Source organism: Tyto alba, unplaced genomic scaffold (genome assembly GCF_018691265.1).
Source record: "Tyto alba isolate M040663 unplaced genomic scaffold, T.alba_DEE_v4.0 Super-Scaffold_9, whole genome shotgun sequence".
NCBI lineage: Eukaryota > Metazoa > Chordata > Aves > Strigiformes > Tytonidae > Tyto > Tyto alba.
Window position 1 is genome coordinate 29,854,665 of NW_024881330.1, and position 23,105 is coordinate 29,877,769.

A 23,105-nucleotide genomic window follows, 5' to 3' on the forward strand; every position below is an offset into this window, starting at 1 on the left:
ATTACAAGTAATGCAATATGTCATCACAAACACAGTAAACTTCCCAACAGGTATCACAGAAAGCTGTCCTGTATAGAACTAAGAAAAGAAATGTCTAGGTGTTTATTTTCTTGGTATCACGTATTGCATAAGACTTTGTCCTCCTGTGTTGAGTATTGATGAAGACCAGAATATAAAAGACTGACTGTTGGCAAAAAAAACAAACCAAACCAAACCAAACCAAACCAAACCAAACCAAACCAAACCAAACCAAACCAAACCAAACCAAACCAAACCAAACCAAACCAAACCAAGCCAAACCAAGCCAAACCAAACCAAACCAAAAAAACCAACACAACCAACCCAAATTCATCACTTCAGACACGGATTTTTATGTTTTATGCACAATGATTTGTGTAACAATTACATAAATCAGGATTTTGACTGACTAGAAATATGAATTGTGTCATAACTCCATTGTTGATAAGAACATATCTGTTTCATTTTGATTGGTTGTTTTTAATAGCAGTGTTTTTATAGACAAGATGGTGAATCCATATAAGGATGATCTAAAGGTAAATTAGGAAAAAAAAAAACAAACAACTGATAGCCTTGTATACCTAAAAGCTTTCCTATTTTTATCAATTCTATTTGTCAGTCTAAAAAGATGCTTTTCTACTAAACTTGTTTCTTATTTATGTTTATGAATTAAAATTTCTTTTTTTACAAATATTTCTGAATGTTTTATTTGCTATTTACTTTTTTACAGTTTAACATAATAGAGGGAAAAATAAGATTAAAAAAATAGATGAAATTAAGAAAATATGCTTTAAAAGCTGAAGAATATTCTGAAAGTAAGTGTTTGTGGTCTTCCCCTACTAATCAGAGATAGTGAACATTACTTACTCTGTATGGGAATGATTTAAATAACTAAAGCTGAATTAAATTTATAGAACAATAAGCCAACTTCTTTGCTGGTTTAAGACAGTGCTACCTCATTTACCTGATAACTGTTTTGCCTATTTTCACAATAAAAACTAGCATAATGTATAAAAGCACCTACCTTTGGAGGAAGCCTAATAGAAAGTAAAGTGTCCAGTTGCTGCTGGCAAGTGATCAGCTGCTCAGTAGAAATGGTTTGAGCATGGGCTGCTGTCTAGCTTAATTTTTCTAGTGGTAGTGCCCAGTTGCCATCTTGTCATGATTTCATAGCCCTTCTCCTCACAGAACTAGTGTACATTTTTGTTGGAGTTTAGCATTTACATTGTGTCAGAAGTGTAGCTGTCTCATCTACAGTTTTCCAATCAATGGAAGCATAGATTTACTGTTAATGTAGCCACTCAAGTAAACAGACACTTATTAAATCTCTCCCATACCTCGTGGATTAAACAATGGGGCCAAAATTCTGAGTAGTTGGGTTAATTTTCTGTGTGATTTGCTACACATTGATAAGTGTTGAATTCTCGGGCAGTTCAACCCAAATCACTTGGAAATTTAGAGACTTAGTCCTTGAAAGCATAGTCAGAATCATGGCATTACAGGTAGGGATGTGAAAATAAATAAATAAGTGGGGCAGGTTTCTTCAAAAGTAAAATAAATACAAGTGCAGCACATCAACTTTCAGCAATTTCCTCAGTCATCCCCAGGTAAGAACCTTTCAATGCTCATTCAAGTTTCAGTGCACCATTCAAGTTGCAGCCCTACCCTGTTTTATATCCTTTGCTCCTCCAGTATGTTCCACTATGTTCCTGCTGCAGTATAGCTATACTAGCAATAACTATATGATTTATCACTTCTTTTGTCTTTAAATAACATGCTAAATGTTGCTGTAACTCTTCACAGAGTGAGCACTGATCACATTTTCTGCTTAAGTATTCAGTTGGAGTAGACACCGAAGGTACTCTTCTAATGACTGATGTCAGCAGAGTTATCCCAGGGATGAGTCTGATTCTTATTTTCCACAACATTAGTTGTCTCTAGTTGAGGAGAAACATTTCAAATTATCTAAAGCACAAAGCAATGGAAGAATATTTTTTTTTCCATATATGCATAGCTACATATCGTAGATATATTCACATATAGTAATACACTGCAGAGTGGTCATGCAAAGTATTTTCTCCATTACCTTAGGCTGTTAAATATATGTAGCCAGGATAGTATCAGAAAGTTTTAAATGTAACCTTTAGAAACATTTTTTCTTGGTTAGTTGGATTTATATGGGATGGATGATACAGGAATTAGGTTTTCTGTTAAAACACTATGTGATAATTGTGGATTAATTCTGTTCACACAAGTGTGGAACAGCAATCTTTCTTTGAGAGGTTAACCAGATAAATACTTACTATAGCAACTCCCAAGTATGTATCAATGAAAAACATCAAGCTCTTTTTGTCTTACATGAGTTTCAAACCCCACCATCCCAAAACCAACTATTTATTTCCTATGCACTCAGTGTTTTTTAAGCAGTTTCTCAAAGGGTTTTCTTATCAGTTTTCCAGGGCTGGTCATTGTAAGGGCATGGATTGCCAGAATAGGGCTGCAAATGCTGCACACAGGTGCCCTTACTTTCTGTCCCTCTCATCCTTGTAGGTAGAACATTTCATTGGTGAGAAATGCTCAGAGCTACAGTACTAACTTGCCAAGTTGTGATGATTTTACTTAGTGTACAAAGAATATTTCCTTCATCTTTACTCATAGCCTTGGCTGGACTCTCCTTTCTCTAGGAATAGACTATCCGTAGTCAGGTCTGTCCCTAGCTGACTGTTAAGTTTGACAGCCACTGGCCAAAACAGACATCTTTTCTCCTAGTTCAGGGTGTCCAGCTGTTTTTAGCTTCACCATACACACTACCCTTTCTCTCATGTGGGGGCCTAACCATAGAGAGACCTTTTTTCTGATCTGGAGCTGATGGATCTGAGTGGGTGACTATGGTGAACTGTTATTTGTCTTTGTCCGTAATGGCAATGAATGAGGCTCAGAAGGGATCTTTGTATGAGTAAATAGAAAAATACTGGAGTATAATCCTGAGTACCACTTAATTGCATAAATTATGTTTTCTAAACTTTATTACTAATCATTCAAACGGTTAAGTACTTCTCTGTTCCAAAAATATTCATAATGTACTGCTCCTTTGACCATAAAATGTTAGATTGTTTCATGTTTTATCCATCTAACACTGCAGGATGCTCTCCCTGATTATTCTTGGTTGATTGATGCCTTAATTTCAGTAATTGCACTTATGCAATATCATCCAACACAGAATTTAAGATTATCAAAGTGAATTTTTTTGATGATGTTTATTACATAAGAACTTGACAGACAAGTACAGAAAATGAAATTATATTACTTTATTACCGTCTTTCCTCTCAAATCAGATGTATATCTTATTTAAATTTTCTAGACTATTGAGGATTCTTCTGAACATGGAAACTGGAAACTTTTGAAGTTCTCAGGCTATGTTCTCTACTAAAAAGGAATTAGAAATTACTTATTCAGCTACTATTTAATCTGCATCAGGGTTCCTTCTGAGTGAGAATTGGCCCTGTATCCCACATAACAAGAGAAAGTTGTTTATAAAGTTCACAAACTTGAGCAAAATCTGGCATAGCTGTATCAATAAAGACAACACATGTAAAATTGTAGAAAATTATGTGCCATATAGAAATCACATACACTTCAAAATAGTCTTGCTTCCCAACAATTCCAATGTAGTTTAAAATATTATTGTAGACTTTGTGGGCCAATTTTCCTTAGTTTGTCTGTACAGCAGTACCTTGTGAATAGAATAATAAACTATGAATAAAAAATATGTTTGAATACCGATCAGAAAATTGTAACTATTATTAACATGTTTTTCATAAATTATATTCATGCTACTTTAGTGATACCTGAAATTTAGAAGCTTCCAAGGTTAAGAAAATGCATTCCTCAAATTCATTGAAATATCATCAATGGGCCTTTTCTTTCTCTCTCCCTTACCCCACTGAAGAATCTCTTAGGAAGTCTGTCACCTTTCGTCTCATTTTTTAACACAAGACTGGTCCTTAAATTTCTCAAACTATTAAAGTGATAGAAGCATTTACCACATTTTTCTCCATCTTATTTACTTAAGATAAATATTTCATACTGTGGATACCTGTTTGTTTGTTCTGCTTGGAAATTTGATGAAGCATGGTTCTATCAAAGAGCTTTAAATGGTATTTTTCCATGAGAGAAATATATCTTTTCCTGGGATGTTTCTTAGTCACATTTCAAGAGAAGAAATTACAAAACTGAATTAGTGCATAAATCAGAGAAAATATTTATTTACAGACATGTAAAAATTATGTTACAACATTTTAAAGAAAACCGTAATGAACCATCAATCTCCCCTACATTAGCAAACCCTGCATGTTTTAATTCTAACTTGCAGTGGCACCTAGTAAAAATATGACTGCTTACAAGATTGTGGCTATCTACATAGCTTAAGTACAATGTTTTTTCAGAACTAAAAATGAATCTACAGCGAAACTAATAAGAACCGCAACAATATGTAATACAAGAGTTTACAAAAGTAAAAATATTTTTTATTGATTCAAACTTTAAAGCTTTTTAGTAAATATTTTCCATTCATGCAGCTGCACAGGTTTGAAACAAATATCTGAAATACACAGAGTGTATAGGTCTGTGTAGAAAATGAATTGATTTAATTCAGGACTGTCCATAAAGGATTTTATAAGACTGTTAACTATCCAAACTGATTGACAAGATCCTTTATGTTTCCTATTCTTCCATATTGCAAGGGATGAGCAATGTTAAAAAAACCCACATCTGACAAAACCCATGTAAAGCAAGTATCAGTAGTGATGGCAAACAACACTGAGCATACTGCACACATGAAAGTAGAGAACTATCAAACTCTGTTGAAGCTACCACATCCTCTGTAGTGATTTGAAGCAAACATGCCATTAAAAAACCTTGCTAGTAATCAACTGCACGGCACAACAAGCTTATGGCTTGCAAATGAAGTAGTGCCTCATAGTGTTATCAGAGATGTGTTTTTGTGTTCAAAATATATTCAGGACTTAAACTGTGGTGTGAAACAGTGTCGACATTATGACAGTGCAATCAGTTCTGTGAATACGTAATCTAAGGGTAATGATTGGAAAGACTTTGTAAAAATCTAATAGAGTGCTTTCTGTGATTATTAGCTCATTTGGAATGGAGATGGTGAAGAGATGATACACCTAGCTGTTTCTCATACATAGTTTATTAACACCAACATCAGAACTGATCTCCTTGGGTGACATTTTGTATCTTTTAAGTCAGCCAACAGTTTACATAATTGAAGTGGGCAAAATTCCTGTTGAGTTGCTAAGGCTTGAAGTTCTGTTTTTTTAACTGTCAGACAAAGACGGAGATCCCAAAATGGCTTTTTTTTTTTTTTTTTTTTTTTTTTTCATTTTTACAGTTAAAAATGATCATAGCCTATACTAATAGATAGAAAGTGGAGAAATATTTTACCCTTTGATTTGACCTAACATTTCACTTGCACAGAAGTAGTATTTTTTGCTGCACTTTTCTGGGAGAATCAGCCTTGGTGGATTCTGAAGTTGGGATTCTTTATGCTCAGGTGTAACTACTTAAACTATGCTTTCCTTGATTAAGTAGCTAGGTACTACTTAGCACTTAGGTAAACCATGTAACTCCACAGACAATAGACAAGCCAAACAAAAGTTCCACAAAAATAACTGAGTGCTATGTTACATAGTCTCCTAGTGAAGTAAACTCCCACTCAGTAACTGATAATTAAATTCAAATGTATGCTTCTCTTCCAAATGTTTGAAGAATGAGTCCTTTGGTGATGATGCCTATGCTGTAAACCTGACTGGAGACCTTGGGCTCCCACCTCCTCATACCCCCACTGTTTGAGGTGAACCTATCACCTCAGAAACTGTTGTTTTTTGTAGAAATTGAGTTTGAGCTATTAAAGAGTCTCTGTGGTACCTTTATTTCACTCTTTCTTTCAGCCTACAGAGAATGACTGAAAAGGCAAGACAAGGGTTCATCTTTGTTGTACTGGATGATACCAAATACCCCTGGCCACAGATACCAGTGGACATCAGGGCTCTGTGCTGCAGACTGGCACACAGCTGGGTCTGAACTCCATTTGACTATCTAAGGTACTTCTTAAATTACTGTCTCTCCCTCTTGGAAGGCCATAGCTATCAAATATTTTTTTCTCCTGCAATTACTTTAAAGACATGTCTCTTTTAAAATGAGTATATCTCACAAGGATGTAGATAAACAAATATCTATTCTTTGTTTCATGTCACCTGCAATGCTATGGAGGTCTAGCTTTGGGATGGTGAACAAGTTGGTACTTTCACTGGAGAAGACAACCTTGTGCCCATACCTTATATGCTTTGATATCCTTAATATCTCAGTAACAAAGGAGAAATAATGCATCCATTCTGTTTGAAATGAAATATGATTTATTAAGAAATTCTATACTGAGATTCCCCCTACAACATCTGTAATAAATATTCCAACTGCAGGATTTAGGAGGGCTTTAGGGTTTCAGGAGTGGAAAGACTACTGCCAGAAAACAAACCAAAAGTTAATCAGTAGACTAACTCAGGTTGTCAGATATTGGCAGTCTATAAGTAATTTATCTGGCTAGATGGGAGACTGACTGTCATGTAAACTTTCCATATGTTAATAAAAAACTGTCTTTGGAGACTGGTAGGAACATCTGTAACAGCTGTCTAGTGAATGACATCACAGAGAGTGATTATCTGAGGAAAGGGATTTACAGGAGCATCCAATTTAGAGTTTATCAAGGATTTCTCTCTCATTTTGACATTTTCACTTTTTAGCATCTATCCCTATTAGTAAACATAATTATTTTTGGTGACAAATGTAATAATTAAAATAATGGAAAATACCATACAATGTATTTATTGTGATCTTGTTTGAATTAAGCTGTGAACAAAGAAGTGCAATATCACCTGACTAAATATGGTAAAACAGTAAAACATGCTAATCATAAAAATAGCTTTTAGAAATATACATTTGTATACAGTTTCCCACACCTGTTAAATATGTCCTTCATATTATTATGATACAGTACACTGGCCTTTAAGACATCAAAATTAAAAAAATAATACCAATAATTAGCCAGAGAAAAACACATTTACAATCTAAACCATAAAAATCTGACAATTGTACAGCTTAGAACATATAAGAAATGGGATTTCTAATATTTGAACAATAACGTCCATTTTAATAAGTAAATTGAGTTTTCATACAAATTGAATCAAAGGTGTTGCTAGCCAGTAAGAAACTGCAGTACACAATTTTCTGTGGGGGAGTCAGGGTTTCTCTTCTCAGCCTTCAGGGGGTTCCCACACATCTCATCACTTGATCTGTAGAAACTGAGAAATGAAATGTTCACTTCAGTATGAAAGCACAGAATTCCCTCCAGCAGAACCTCAAAAGGAAACCAAGACAACCGGGGAAAAGAGGATAGAGGACTATGACTTGACTTTTTAATGAATCAATCAAGTATCTATATCTGTCCAACTGTCTCACCTTAAACCTTTGAGGGCTAAAAGAAAAGTACTGTACCTGCAGCAGTGGACAATCAGGACTGTGCAACAGTCTTAAGTTAGACTGCATGGCCCAAAATAACCACAGTGAATCAAGCAAAATTTGTTGAGGCTGAGGTATAATTCCCCTCAATAATGCTATGTGAACAACTGCTGAATAATTTCTATTTTAGCAGCAGAAAATAGAAGAACGTATCTTAGCTGCTTTGCAATGAAATGCTTTATTTGCATAATATCATTCAATCTAAATAATCTGCATGTAGGATTCTTTGCTTCAGTCCTGTTACACTGTTTGTATACCTTATTCTGGACCATTTACACTGACTGTGTGCATTCAACAATGTGTATAGTCACCAGATTAATTGTTCTTTCCTCAGTGGCTTCTCTTTTCACATTGTCTATTTTATTATTGTTCTTGTGTACATGCTGTAGGCTTTACTTGCATATAGTTTGATTTCTTGTGTTGTTTTGCTAGCCACAGTGTGAAACAGCAAAAATCCAGTGTCAGCCAACACTTTTGAGGGTCATTCTTACAGCAGGTAAATCTGTGTCCTGCTATGCAACCCATTAATGCTACCACCTTCAACTAGGCACTCAGTAATGCTGCAGGGGAGCATAACACATACCAACTCTGCCTACCCACAGAAAAACTGACAACACTTTCCCAGTCACATCTGTTTGGAAAACTGACAGTAGAAAATGTTAACAGAAGTAGATGGTTTCTTTTTTAAGTGAAATTTTCAACCTATGTTTTTTTAGGTTTGTTTGTTTGTTTGTTTGTTTTTTCACTTTTGACAGGAAAAATATCTTTCAGCCAATCTATTTCTATAACTGAAACTGGAAGCAGCTGACAAAACCTGGTGCACTTCTGATCAAAACCTGGAAAATTTTCAGATGTTCTCTTCAGCTAATTACCCCCGCCTTCAGTGAATTTTAAGTCTGCCTTTTTTTCCCCAAGAAAAAAAAGGGATGATTTCTGTTAAAATTTCCATTTATTGAAAACCTTTTTTTACAATGAGAAAGGTTTTATCAGAAACATTGGAGTCCCTGCAGGACTGGCCTCCTGTCATTTGAAGCAGCCAGCCATCAGACTTCCCCCCCATTGCAAAGGGAGCACCAGATTTCTGGCTGTACTCTTCACAGGTAAACAGGATTAGGGAGGAAAACTCATGTGAGAGATCCCAGAATTTACTTCTTTCATTTAAAATAAGATGAAACTATTATTGTCTACTTGCATAGGGAAAACTCTTAATCTCCCCTGTTTTTAGCTCCTCATCCCTGGACAGACTTAACTGTATGAAAAAGATTTGTAGATTCTCCCCTTAAGTCTAAGAGAGGCCTAATGGTTGTTAAGTAGCTATTTATCTTACAAGAAGTAAAAAAAATCCCACTATACATCCTATTAGCTCCAGAGAGTTCCTCTTTTCTAGCCTTTTCTTCACCTATGTTTTGCTGTTCCATTATGCCAGTATAAAAAGCAATAATTATGCAAGTAAGAAGAGAGACAGATTTTCAAGTTATTTATTGAAGCTTTTTCCCTGCCATAAACCTTTCAAGCATTTACCTGTCACCAGCACTAAAAAGCTTCATTAGGTTACTATTATGAACCGTTACTACTAACCATCTGGATCCAAGTCATCAATGCTGCTTTGTGGTTGTTTAGAAACAATGATAAAAATTTACCAACCCCACCAGTCCACAATCTTGTGTTTTTCCTTCAGCACATGGGCTTGTTATTTGTCTCTTAAGGCAAATAATCTTAAAGGCTGAGAAGGAACTTTAAAATCTGAAATAGTCAAGCTTTTATTTTCTATAGAATGACAGTAACCCAGGGCTATGATTAATCTAGTGTAATGCAATACTAATTTTATTCTATTTCTTTCTTCTGAATAGTGTGTAATTTATCAGCTGGCTTTATGGTAGTGCTGATGATATTAAAAAACCTCATGATGACTAATGTTTTTTTTTAATCTTTTCATTTCCTTCCTGTTATATATATAAAAAACATCCTGACACAACAAGGATGAACTGAATTACATTTAAGCCAGCAATATGGCTTTCATTTGATGTAGTTCTAACAGAAAACCACTTTAGAAAGTGTGATTTGAACATAATGCATTTTAAGAATTGAATAACCCAACTGAGCATAAGCATATAGCCTTGGCAACCATACACAATATCAAAGAAACAGTATATACTGTCCTAATTGCCATCATAATCTCTGAAAAAAAGCTGGAGATAGGTTATGGAATATTTATTGGTTCATTTTCCACCTGAAATTATTTCTGCTGTTTTTTTTCCCTATCTTGGTGGCTTTTTGAGCATGAGCTATTGGAAACAGTCTTCTTAGGCATAACACTGTGTTTCAATCTTCCAGAAATGCTATTGATACTGTTATTATAGTTCCAGTATGATCCTTCTAGCTTTTTTACCAGACTCAAATTATACAAGATTCAATTAATTTTAACTTTACACTATTACAATGTATATAACATTGGAAAGCTAACATTAAATATTAAACACCTCACTAAATGAAAGTGCAGTTCTAGTTAATGGGCCCCAAATGATAATCACAAAAAATGATGGAGTAAATCAAATAAAATTCAGTAAAAATCTAGAGAAATTTCCATCTTGTCTTTTACAGGTTTAATGGTTTTATCATTTAGCTCCCCTTAAAGCCTATGTAATTCCAGTCATTACATCTGTAGATCTTTAAGAATGCCCTGCATGTAAAGGACAATATTTATGGGAGACCCTGGCCATCAGATCACCTGCCAGATGACTATTTCCTCTAAGCTCTGTGCTTTGCAGTCACCAAGCATGAAGCAGTCGAAATAGTTTGCACACTGTATTTCTGTATTTCTCCTAAAAGGCTTTTCTGAGAAAGCAAGCTCAGTATATGGTAAAGCCCTTCAGGTACCGTTCTTTTAGAATGAGGTGGGCTACCCCCATTCTCCCCAGCCTCCCCAAGCAGCTGGAAGCTGTAACGGTGACCACCGCTCCTGTGTCGGGGCGATGCTGCTGGCTTTTCTAAACTAGCTCAGGTGGAATTTATTTGTCTGTGGGAGGCATGAGTTTTGATCTCTGCAGCCTCTTCTCTGCTCTGGTTTATTTCTTCTTCCTTACAGTTCTGAAAAATGATAGGCAACAGGGATTGTTCCTTGTTCCCCATAAATACCTAGTTTTCTTCTCACAGAGTTTATGGGAAAAGTGTGCTGGACTTGCTTTACCATGTTCATCTTCCAGACCTAGATGCATGGGAATAAATTTTACTATTTGAGAGTGTAAATTCAGCATATGTTCTTGGGAGGGAGTATTAGGAATGCACCACAACTAGATGACAAAAGACGTACACAATTAACCTCTTTCCTTGCAGTTTAGAGAAATGCCCACAGAACATGGACGTTATAGAATTTACTGTATGCTTTACCCCACAATAATTAAATGCAATAAGAGCATCCAACAAGTATATGCAAGGTGTTCATCTGAAAAAAAAATGCATCTGTTTTTAAGCGATTGACTGCACTGAATATCTTTCATGATAACTTTAATCTTAGAAATTCTGAACAGTGCAAGTTTAGATGACTGCATATATTCACATGAGCTTGAAACCCAAAGCCTCAAATAGCCTTCCTCTTGCTCTCCTGCCTCTTTTTCCTTGCTAGACAAACCCATTCTCAGGGCCAGACTTCTGTGCTTAATAGCCGTAAGGGAGGCATCAGAAGGTAATTCTGACCAATGCTTGATTTCAGGTAAAATCACAGTTCTACCACTGTCAGGCTACTGTTTAGTAGGAGGCTTGATATCTAGCATCTTCCCAGGTTGCTGCTAGGCTTTGGCAGTGGGTTATGTGACTGCCATACATGTCTTTCTACAAAACAACTGCAAGCCCCATTAAAATGCAGCTGCTGCACTGTCCTTTCACTCACAACACTGACCCTCATGCTTTGGCTACTTCAAGCTGCAGTCGTAGTGTGATTGCTTTGATTGCATCTGATGCTCACTTCTATATTGTTACTGGTACAACTGAGGATACTGAATCCAGGTCCATAGATGCCACTATTGTGTCCTTTAGGATGAAATACTCTGGTTAATTTCTAATATTTTTTTTTCTGATTATGAAATTTACTTTCTGGACATCCAAGGAGTTGAGAACCCGAATCTGCTTGCACTTGCAGAACAGACTTTTTTTTTTTAAAAAACAAAACAAAACAAAACAAATCTTGGTTAGCCATTATTGATCCATATATTCCCTAAAATGGGAAAAATCAGGATGCATTACAGAAATGGTAGTGAAAATTGCCATTCTGTTTATTTGCTGCGTCTAACTCAGGACAATATTCTTCCTTTCTATTAAGCAGGCAGCTCACACTGAGTGCAAAACCCAGTAATTTATGTTTGCAGGGTATCATGGGGGCATGTGCTTCTATTGTCTTTTACACAGCATTCATCATCATGAATGGAAAACCAAAAGCAAGGAAAAGGGCTTACCAAGGAACTCTGAATTTGTATTAGCTATCACATTAGCTTCACAGCAGTGTTCATTTGAGATACACCTTGCGCTTTGTTCCTTGACTTAAAGTGTGAAATCTCTGATTAAGTAACATGGTTATATAGGTGATTTAGTATAATGCCCCCATATGAACTGTAAATGCTTGGTTCAGTAGGTGTTAGCAGGGGAATGTGAATGTGTGTTTTGAGTTTGCTGCTGTCATTTGTAACACTTGTAAAACATGGCAGACAACATTATGGCAGACAACATTATGGCACTAAAGAAAACTTTTTGTAATGAGCTAGTGATAGAATATTCACTGCATATAAGAAATAGGAGGAATTGTACAGTTTGGTAAATATTAATAAAGAATAATTGAAGGAAATGGTTGCATCTTCTTTAAACCTTTCTTCAAATGATGAAACCTAATCATTATCTTTTGTACTCTGTCAATCATATTTTAATTGCTAAAAACACTACAGGATCGTTTTTCTGTTCAGTGAACAGTTTAATTGCTTTGAAGTGTTAGTACTTATGTGAGTACATGTGAGAATGGCTGTTTTACTCATCAGTGAAAACAAACTTCTATCTCCTTTGTATTGAAATGCTCTGTTTCACTTGTTTGCCTGATAAAAATCAGCAGGAAAAATGAGATACCCCTGTCAAATACTGATTTTTCCCATAGACTGACATATCTTTTCTTTCTCAGAGTCGTGTATAGGCAGATTTCTGATGAATACTGTTTGGTGTAGTGGTGGAAACAGGATCTAATATTTGGAGAGTGCCAGTGAGGACATGCTGCAGTTGGGATGATGGTCAGGTGTGAGGCTGAAGGAATGATTTTGGGATTAGAGTCACCAGGGTCATTTGAAATCTTTGTTGAGAGGGGTAATGAAGGCAGCAAAGAGAAGAGGGGAAAGAAGTGGATCTGCCCACCCCACTTTACTCTGTGGGTTTTACTCCTGCTTGACTGATTTTTGCAGCAAAATATTTTTCTGCAAGGTCCTTTATATCAATACGAGAAGACTCAGGGACTAGTAGCATAGTTTCTAGTGACAGTGGAAGGGAACTGAAGCTGGAGGCATTGGACCTTCTGCAGAGTGTGGGGTGGACTGCAGGAACTCCAAACAGGATAACATGAAAGAGGTGGCAAGGTAGGAATGCGGTGCTTTTGCAGAACTACCTGCCCCAAAGCCAGAATGCACTCACAAGGCTACCCCATGGTGAAGCCATGCTCCCACCACCAACAGTCCATTTCATGTTCTCTTTTGGCTGATAAAGCAAAACCAAGTGCAGTAAGGCCTCACTGATGATGTCCACAGAGTTCCCTCAGCTTGTACCAGTGTGTCTTGAGAGAAACTCAACACCTTCTTGGGATCCAGTGCCAAATACAGCAAAAGGGAAAATGTCCTACTTTCCTTTAACTCTGAATATGAGTGGATATTCCTAGTGAATTCCCAGAGGTATGACTGTCATTGGAGATCACTTGGTGTTTTCTGCTTGCTGGATTTGGGCCTGTTCCATGAAAAGAAAGTCTAATTGAGTATTAGCAGGATCCATGGTAAGCATTGTCTTTTATCATTCTAAATGCTATGAAGGAGATGATTTTAGGATGCAAGGTGCTGTCAAGAAATTTTATAATAAAATTCCAACTGAATTCATCTCTGCTCAATGTGAGGAGTAGGAATTTCCCAGTGCGAGGTGGTGGTCCAATTACTATTAATGCTGAAGGTAATAGTTCCTCTCCTACCAATGCCAGGGGTGCAGGATTGAATGCAGAGTTTAATGTGTAAAGGAACTACTAAAACTTTTACCCTGAGGCTACTCATTACATCTACACTTTAAGTAGTGTGTTTTTTAAATATATGAAAGTATGAGCTTACTAGGAGAACTACCTTAAACTAATTACACAGAAAGCACCTGTTAAACTGTCCCAGGATTGCTAAATTAGAGTTTAGATTGGTATCAAAACCCAAAGTGCACTCATGCAGGAAAAAGAAATTGTATGCAAAGATGGTAATGAGATCGGGAATGTTCTATCTAATCAACTAGAGGTTTTTCGGTTACTTGGAGGAAGAGGTTTTACTCAGCATAAAGACTAGGTGGAATGAGGTGAAAAGCAAATCAATAGAGAAGGAACGGGGAGGACAGCTTGCTGGAGGAAGAAGTTGGAAGCATTTAGCGTGAGATGACAGAAATACTGGGAAAGCTCAGCGTAAACCACAGGAAGGAGAAAAGGGATAAGAGTAACAATGATGCACAACAAATACTGAAATGGTGACAAAACTGTACTGAATTAAGACAGTCAAACATACAGAATGTAGAGTTACCAGCAGAAGACTGTTACCTGTGAAAGACTTGGTTTGGGAATGTGATCCAGATGGAAATGACAATAAAAGCTTTTCCTATTTTAAGCAGATTTTGCTTGGTATTTTCCTGCATAATACTTATTTTAATGCACAGTGCATAGTAGTACATAGCATTTTTGTTTTATGAGTATTTCAAGAGACGTTCCTTTAAAAATAAAAGCTACAAAACAAAACGGTGGACTTGGAGATACAGTGTGGTCTGCAAATGGTTCCGAATCATCTAACAGCTGAAAAGGGATTAGTATAATCCTGCAAAGAGGAAGCAAAGAAGAATTTAGCCTTTAGATTCTCTGTTTATTGGGGCTGGAATACAACTTACTCTTTTTGAAGGACATTATAAAACTGTAGTGTACTTTCAGAAATCAATAGCAACAACAATTTAGAAACTCCAGATACACATATCAGCATAACAGGCTGGCTAAGATGGCATGTGATTAACTTCCAAATCTTCATTTTGGCAGACTGAGCTTGTTTTATTCCTCACTGATTGCTTTTTTGTTGAAATGGCAATTACAATTCTATCACCTTCTAAATAACTTCCCTTTCTGAGGTCCATAAATACCTATGTGCAGATAAATTCAATCTGCCTTTCATATTTTGGCATTAATCATGCAGAAAATCTTCTTAGTAATACATTTATATTTTCTCAAAAAACTCAGACCTTTTGGAATAATTGGGTCACTGACTGCAGTGGCTCTGCAATTTGTCCTGAAATAAATAAAAACAGATTTAAATTTTGTGTCTTTTTATATGGAAAAATAACAACTTTTTTGGTGTTTACCCCTTTTTACTGGCCTGAAAAATATTTCCTCTGAGGGTTTTTCATTCAGCATTATTGAGGTTCAAGCATACTGATAAAACCTGTGAAATGAGCAGGTCCTGCTTGACTAACCTGATCTCCTTATATGACAAGGTGACTGGCATTGTGGATGAGGGAAAGACTGTGGATGTTTTCTACCTAGACTTTAGTAAAGCATTTGACACCATTACCCACAGCAATTTCCTGGAAAAACTGGCTGCTCATGTCTTGGACAGGTGTACCCTTCACTGGGTAAAAAACTGGCTGGCTGGCCTGGCCCAAAGAGTGGTGGTGAATGGAGTTAAATCCAGTTGGCAGCCAGTCACAAGTGGTGTTCCCCAGGTCTCAGTATTGGGGCCAGGTATGTTTAATATCTTTATCAACAATCTGGACAAAGGGATCAAATGTACGCTCAGTCAGTTTGCAGATTACATGAATTTGGGTGGGAGTGTTGATCTGTTTGAGGGTAGGAAGGCTCTACAGAGGGACCTGGACAGGCTGGATCGATGGGCCAAGGCTGATTGTACGAGGTGCAACAAGGCTCAGTGCCGGGTCCTGCACTTGGGTCACAACAACCCCACACAATGTTGCAGGCTGGGGGAAGAGTGGCTGGAAAGCTGCCTGGTGGAAAAGGACCTGGGGGTGTTGGTCAACAGCCAGCTGAATATGAGCCAGCAGTGTGCCCAGGTGGCCAAGAAGGCCAGTAGCATCCTGGCTTGTGTCAGAAGTAGTGTGGCCAGCAGAACTCGGGGAGAGATCGTCACCCTGTACTCAGCACCAGTGAGGCCGCACCTCGAATACTGTGTTCAGTTTTGGGCCCCTCACTACGAGAAAGACATTGAGGTGCTGGAGCGTGTCCAGAGATGGGCAACGAATCTGGTGAAGGGTCTAGAGCACAAGTCTTATGAGAAGTGGTTGAGGGAACTGGGGTTGTTTAGCCTGGAGAAAAGGAGGTTCAGGGGAGACCTTATCGCTCTCTACAACTACCTGAAAGGAGGTTGTAGTGAGGTGGGTGTCGGTCTCTTCTCCCAAGTAATAAGAAAATAGGAGAAGAGGAAATGGCCTGAAGTTGTGCCAGGGGAGGATTAGACTGGATTAGGAAGAACTTTCTCACTGAAAGGATTGTCAAACATTGGAACAGGCTGCCCAGGGAAGTGGTTGAGTCGCCATCCCTGGAGGTATTTAAAAGACGTGCAGATGTGGTTCTTAGGGACATGGTATAGTGGTGGACATGGCAGTGCTAGGTTAACATTTGGACTTGATGATCTTTTCCAACCTAAGCAATTCTTTGATTCTATAAGTGTCTTCTGGTGAATTTAAAGGTATTTACTTTCAAAGACTAACACGCCAAGAAAAATTTGATCCATGGCAATTGCTCAATTTCATTTAAGTCTAAGAATCTGAGGATTAACCTGATAAGCTCAAATCCACAGCCAAACACAGACCCAATAGCTGGCCTGAGTTGTTGCGGAAGATTTCAGTGTCCCAGTGAGAGCCTAGAAAACACCAGTGTCCCCTTCCCATTCTCTCACCACTTTCCCACTGTACCTTCTACTGCTGCTTTGGTAGCTATGCTAGGTTACTATTCTGATGCCTGTTCTCCCTACACAGGACTGGGGGATATTGGTTGCAAATAATGAGTGAACCAAACCCAACGCAGTACCTTTCACAAGTCATCCAAATTCTACTGGAGTCAACCAAAATACAGGAAGGTAAAAGAAGAACGACTCCACCAGAATTAGTGAAAATTACATTGTCAAAATATTGATGGGTGGAAACTGAAATCAGTCTTCATATTTGAAGTGCTGAGTTACTTCAGTCAAATCTGATGTTTCTTTACCAGTCATAATTTACAGCAAAAAGCTTACGATCTTTTTTATAAACCACTGTCATCCTCTCCTGAAAAGAGATCTAGGTTTGCTTCTGTGTGATAAGTATTTGGCTGTCCTGATTTCTGTACCGCACTCAGAGGTTGACTCTATGCTCATAAATTTTAGGCTAGCAAAATCTGTGGATCAAATTCTTAGATACAATAAACATAACCAGACCACTAGTACTGAATATCATGTTTAAATACGTTATATTGAAGAGGAATTAACCTCATTTAGGCAAGTATTTTGTTTACATGTCTGAGAGAAATTTTGGCCTGATGTGACAGCATTATTGCCTCTGAATCAATTAAATTCACAGGTTTTTTTGTGTTTTTTTGGTTTGTATTTCGTTTGGTTGGTTTGTCTATTTGTTTGTTTGTTTTTAAATTGGAGGCACAACAGTTGTTTTTGACAGTTGAAGCTGAGACATTGAAATTAAATATTTTCATGTCTCAAAGCCATCAAGCACCATGACTATCTTATTATTACCTAAAAGCTTAAGATAAACATATAGTCCTACCAAAAAAAAAAAAAAAAAGGAAAAAAAAAAAAGCCCAAACCCGAAATGAAATTAGCACAAAAATGAATAACAAATACTAAATAATGATAAATTTACTGACAGTGGGTCAACAAACAGCAGTGTCCCTGTTCCCCCCCCAAAAGACAAAGCACACAAGCTACCCTTTCAAATCACAGGTCCTCAGGAAGGCAGTGCATGAGCTTGACACAAAGCACTTAGACAATTTCTAAAAAACATTAAAAGGTATTAAGTGGTAATTGGAAATTCTTTTATGTATCAAATAAATTTGCAAGATTCCACCCAGCCTAATGTTTCCAAATAGACTTATCACCAAACTTCCACAAAGCTATAAATCCCACATGTAAGCCACTACTTGGTATTGACAGACATTTGCTAAATAAGTGTATTTAGGACTAGTCTCATGCAGCACTGGGCTATGACCAGCCATTATTTCAGGTTGTCTAGGGTAGTCTAACTGCCATAATTTTGTGACCAGTTCTTACAGTGGTTGTCAGGAAATAAAGCAAACAACAAAAAACCTCACCCTTCATTTAATATTTATACCCATTTATTGTTTCAGAAAGGATGTACCTATTTAAGCTGCTGAACACAGACAGTTCTTCTGTGCTCAGTGGGATAGACAGCGTGTAGGAGAAGAGGACACACAACTTTTCCCGCTCTTGCTGTATGTGCCTGGGCATTTTGCTGGAAGTTGCTGGCAGGGTTTATTAATGTTCATCCTGCTGGGTCTTAAAGGGACCTGTCCAGAATTGCCTCATATACAGCAAAAAGAGAGGCCTTGCTAATAATTCCTAGCAAAAAATGTAGGAAGTTAAATGACGACTGGCAACTTCAGGCAGGTCAAGACTGATGGCAGGGTTCAATGAAAAAGTAAAGCAGATTCACTGAAGAGTATATGCGATGTTGTTCAATGGGCAAAAATAACATTTTCAATTTTCTTGACTGGAAAGCATACAATTTTTATAAGTTTAAACCATATATTTGGAGAATAATCCTTTCACACATGTTGGCTGTCGGTCCAAAAGCACCCATTGGTCTGGTCTCAGAAAGAGAGGCTGAGTCTATGTGCACATTTGATCTGCTTAGACACATTGCCCACCACATTGCCTCAGTGGCAAAACTGGGAATGGGACCCAGACTTCCTGATTCCCCGTCCTTTGCTTAAAAAAAGAGATAAACAGAAGAAGAAAACATTCTTTCCAAGCTCTTTTGCATCAGTCTTGTAAGATTCTAATAGTTGTAAATTAATGATATTATTTACACTATAAATATCTTAAAAGTTTTATGCTTTTGAGGTTTTGTGGGTTTTTTATTTTTTTTTTTTCTTTTAAACTGGGGACTAAATGATATAGATCAGATTTAGAGGAATAGATGTGAAAGGTGAGGAAATTATTTTTCTCATTCATTTTACAAATATGCAATTACAGGCAGGGAAGTCTAGTAAAAAGAGAGACACAAAGTTCACGATAACAGTGCTTGTATTTTCTGCAGGTTCCAGTGTGATATGTAGGGGATAGGATGTAAATAATATTTAGAAAAATATTATGTAGTCAGTCAGGAGTAACCTGGTTAAAACCCTGAACACCACTTAGGAAGTCTTCCTCTGAGAAATCGACTGCCAGGAAAAATGGAGAGGAGGAGCTGGTAGCAAGGCCTTTCCAATGACTCATACAACAGCGTATGAACAACAAACACATCTACTGTGCTATTGCATATATTAAATATAACAAAAGGGCACGTCAGGAAGTTTCTTACAATTTTTGATTTCATGACATGCTTTTATTACTTTCTCCATTTTTTCCGTCACAGGTTATTAGATTTACTGCAGCTTTGGAAGGTACAACACATTAGTATCTGTCAGGTATGCTGCCCCTAATGACTTTCTTAGCTTGCTCAAGTACAAACATCTTGCACTGGTATTTATCAAGTGAACACAGTCTTTTACCTATTAATTTGTCTTAGGAATGAAGAGCTTCATGTTTCCCCTGATATTGAAATCAAGATTTCAATGAAGTCCAAAATGTTCAGTGCCTCAAAAAGGCTAAATTTTGCTTGGTCTCAATGATATTTAAAGTAATCTAAATAAGATTTCTGGCAGAACATTGCTTCAGCCATTACCATTAATTAGAAGTTTTGTCCTTTTTTTTTTTTTTTTTTTTTTCCTAAGTAGTACTCTGTATAAGTGCACTCAGCAAGCTGCAAATTGTCACAATAACTATTGATCTTTTTGACATGCATAATCAGCCTAATTCTGCTGATAATAGAAGAGTCAGTCTGGTCTGCCCTGATGTTATCGACAGAAAAAAAAGGGTATTTAAAAGGGCAATGAAACATCCAGTTTGATTACAATAATAAATTAAGTTCTATCAATCCTGTCATACAGTCACATATTTATTCGACCTTGCAATTTGATATATGCAAAATTGTCCTTAAACTACATGAAATTCACCAGAAAAAATTTTATTCCTTTTCTATAGATCTTATTTTACCCTCTGCTGAGTATCTTCATTGTTGAATTCTCATGCTAAATAATGAAAGTAAAGAAAGTTTCAGTGTTTCACACAGATTTGCTATTAAATTACTTTAATTTTCCTTTAACTACTTATAGAAGAGAGAAATGTTTTTGATGAGTTTTAGCCAAAGTACTAGTTGTTTCTATTTATTTAAACGGTATTTGCATCAATTCCCACAAGAAATATAGCTATTATTATGTCATAATGTTTTTACATTTGCATAATGAAACTCATTGCAGCAAGAGAACTATCCTGAGTTTTTTGTCCGTATCAGTTTCTGGACTGTAAACATGCAGTGCAGAGGTCGTGAAAAGGACAAAAGTAAGAACTGAAATATCCTTGAGAGGTAAATGTAACTGAAATATACTTAATAGAAAGGGAACTATAATTTTTGTTGAAATAACGGCTGTAAATCTACATTGTAACCAGAACTGGGCCTTCCACAGTTTCTGTACCTTTTGTGTCTGATATAATTTAATAAAAATGCCTCTCAAGACATCTCATTAAAGGTGACTCATTATTGTGGAACTCCCATCTAATGCTTGTGTGGCTTCATTATTTTTAGCATAGCTACACCAGCATAAAATCACAATGCCGCGACTGTGAATATATCCTTCAAATTCCAGCCAAGCACTAACCTGAGTCTGATCTGAGTTACGACACCATAAATCTACTGTATTTGAAATCATTGGGATCACATGCTCTACCAGAAAACACTGTTTGCTCTACTGAATGCTTAACTACTGAACCACTGCTGTGCTATTATTATTATAGTTATTTATTATGAAAGGATGACAGTTTGATAGAAACTATTCTTCTCAGGCAATGTAATATAGATATAAGTGCTTGTGTATAACTTATTCCAATTAATTAGTTTGTTGGTATTTTATTAAGCATTAGATGAAAGTGATTTTTTTTTTCCAAGCATACAATAGTTCAGGCTTTCAGCTGATTAATTGGATGCCACCTTTGTTATTTACAAGGGGATTGCAATGATAAGTTATAGTTCATTTTGAGCCAGTGCTTTCTCAATGATCGATTAGTGTCATTTGAAGCAAGTTCAGAGAAGTTATATGAAATGCTCTGGGCCTGCACTGGGATGCCCAGCTGCTAAATGAGCAGAGTAAGGAGACCACTGCGCACGCTAATTCAGAAATGCTTTTTGTACATGCTCTCAGCTGTGCCACACACTGCTAATGCTACTTCTAGTAAGGAGAAGGGGCTTGTTTTAGAGGTGCTGAGACCAAGCTGCTTCTCAAATATCAAGATGTGTGTTGGATTGTGCTGCAAAGGTGACTTTTCTGCTCTCTGTTGTGTGGCCACAGGAATAAGAGGAGGTTATTTTCTTTCCTTTCCACTCCTTATAATTTAAAGCCATGACAGGCACTTGAAAGCTGCTTGATATCACTGATGACTTGTATTCTGATGATTGGTGGCCTGTTTGTGATTTGTCTGTGAGGTGCATACAGTAAATATGAAGATCTTTCTTCGTAAGAGCTTGTTTTCTGTAAGGTAAGACTGGAAGCTGCATAGCTGTGAGGGACAGTTTGGATTAAAAGTAATAAGAATGGGTATGGTCACACTAGGAAGGAACACAAAGATTTTTAATTACTGCAGCTAGTATCTGTTCAATGGGAGAAGTGGATAGAAATCCTGACTCATTGGTCCAGTAAAATCAGGGATAACCAACTACTTTTTTTTTTTTTTTTTTTTTTTATCTAAAAGAAAAAAAGGAAATGGACCTGAAGTTTCCATCCACTCCAGCTACCTCCAGTGGTCAGTTAAGTGACATGAGTTGTAAAGTAAGTTCATGAGATACATTCCAAGTTAGTGATTATATATATACAGCTACAATATATTATTGCATACCCTTGTACAAGGAGGCTGACAAGTATATGACACTCTTCACTGAGCAAGTTGAAGTCAATTATTTGACATATCTATACATAGCTGTATCATACATCTGAAATCACCATTTAAAGAAGTCTTCAGTATGTCAATGCAGCAAAAGTCTTTGGGGATTGTTCTAAAAAGATCCTCAAACTGGAGTGTCTGCAGTACTGGAGACACATACTGAGAGACATTTGTGGGGAAACAGTTGGTACACAAGAAACTTTCCCAAGAGGTGATGATTAAAGACTACAGTAGATACTTCAAATGCAGCATGTCTTGAATTAGAGTTCAGATGGGCAATCAAATTATTGTGGCATAAAACTTCTTCACACTTCAGCTGAGCCATAATGACTGTTTGTGGGCATGTCTTTAGTCCATAGAAAATGACAATGCAGGGTTGAACAACATCCTGATCTAAATGGTGGATGAAGAAGGTGTGCAGCTGTTGAATGTGATGTGTTTTTTTTGTGTGCAGCCAGGCAGGAAAATTAGGAGGCTAAAGCCTCCTTAAATCCATGACTGACTTAACTCAGACTGCAGACTAAACTACGTCACATTTCTTTACAGTTGGTCTAGGCTGAAAGCAGGCATGAGGACAGCTATCACTCCGTTAATGTACAGTAACTTGTTTCTCCAAATAAATAGTGTATGAATTTAGAAAACTGATCCTACCACCCAAACCCACAGCATACATTCTGCTTCGTCCTTTCCTTTGAAAATTAGAATTATAAATAGAGAAAGAAATATATTTTAGAGTCCTCTAGTCCAAAGATGCAGAGCCACATACATGTATTTGGAGGGTCCATTCTGGCAGCACCTAGACTCTGGCAGCAGGTCTGTCCTTACTGAACACTTCACTTTACTGACAGCCTTAGGTCCGGTAGCAGGTAAAAAAAAAAAGAGACAACAGTATTGTGTTCAGCAAAGATATTTCTGCAGCAGGTTTATGGCAAATGGCTTGGCAGGAGATTTACAGCTAAATCTGAAGCATTGCAAAAAAAGTTCAAGATATAAATTTAAGTCATGTTTCTCTCTCCCTCTACTAATATTTTTCAGACT

At 36.9% G+C, this 23,105-nt stretch overlaps 1 protein-coding gene across 9 annotated transcripts in view; it reads right to left on the reverse strand.

The window, feature by feature from the left end:
• Positions 1 to 4,255: 4,255 nt before the first annotated feature.
• Positions 4,256 to 23,105, reverse strand: part of RALYL (RALY RNA binding protein like) — a 392,259-nt gene continuing 373,409 nt past the window's right edge. For 8 of the 9 annotated variants that reach the window (XM_042785890.1, XM_042785889.1, XM_042785887.1 and 5 more), the window contains one exon: positions 7,277 to 7,394. In XM_042785890.1, the coding sequence (XP_042641824.1) occupies positions 7,377 to 7,394 (18 nt within the window). In that variant the 3' untranslated portion in view covers positions 7,277 to 7,376. Of the gene's footprint in view, positions 7,395 to 23,105 lie in introns of all 9 variants that reach the window. The other variant, XM_042785888.1, reaches the window with a different exon arrangement.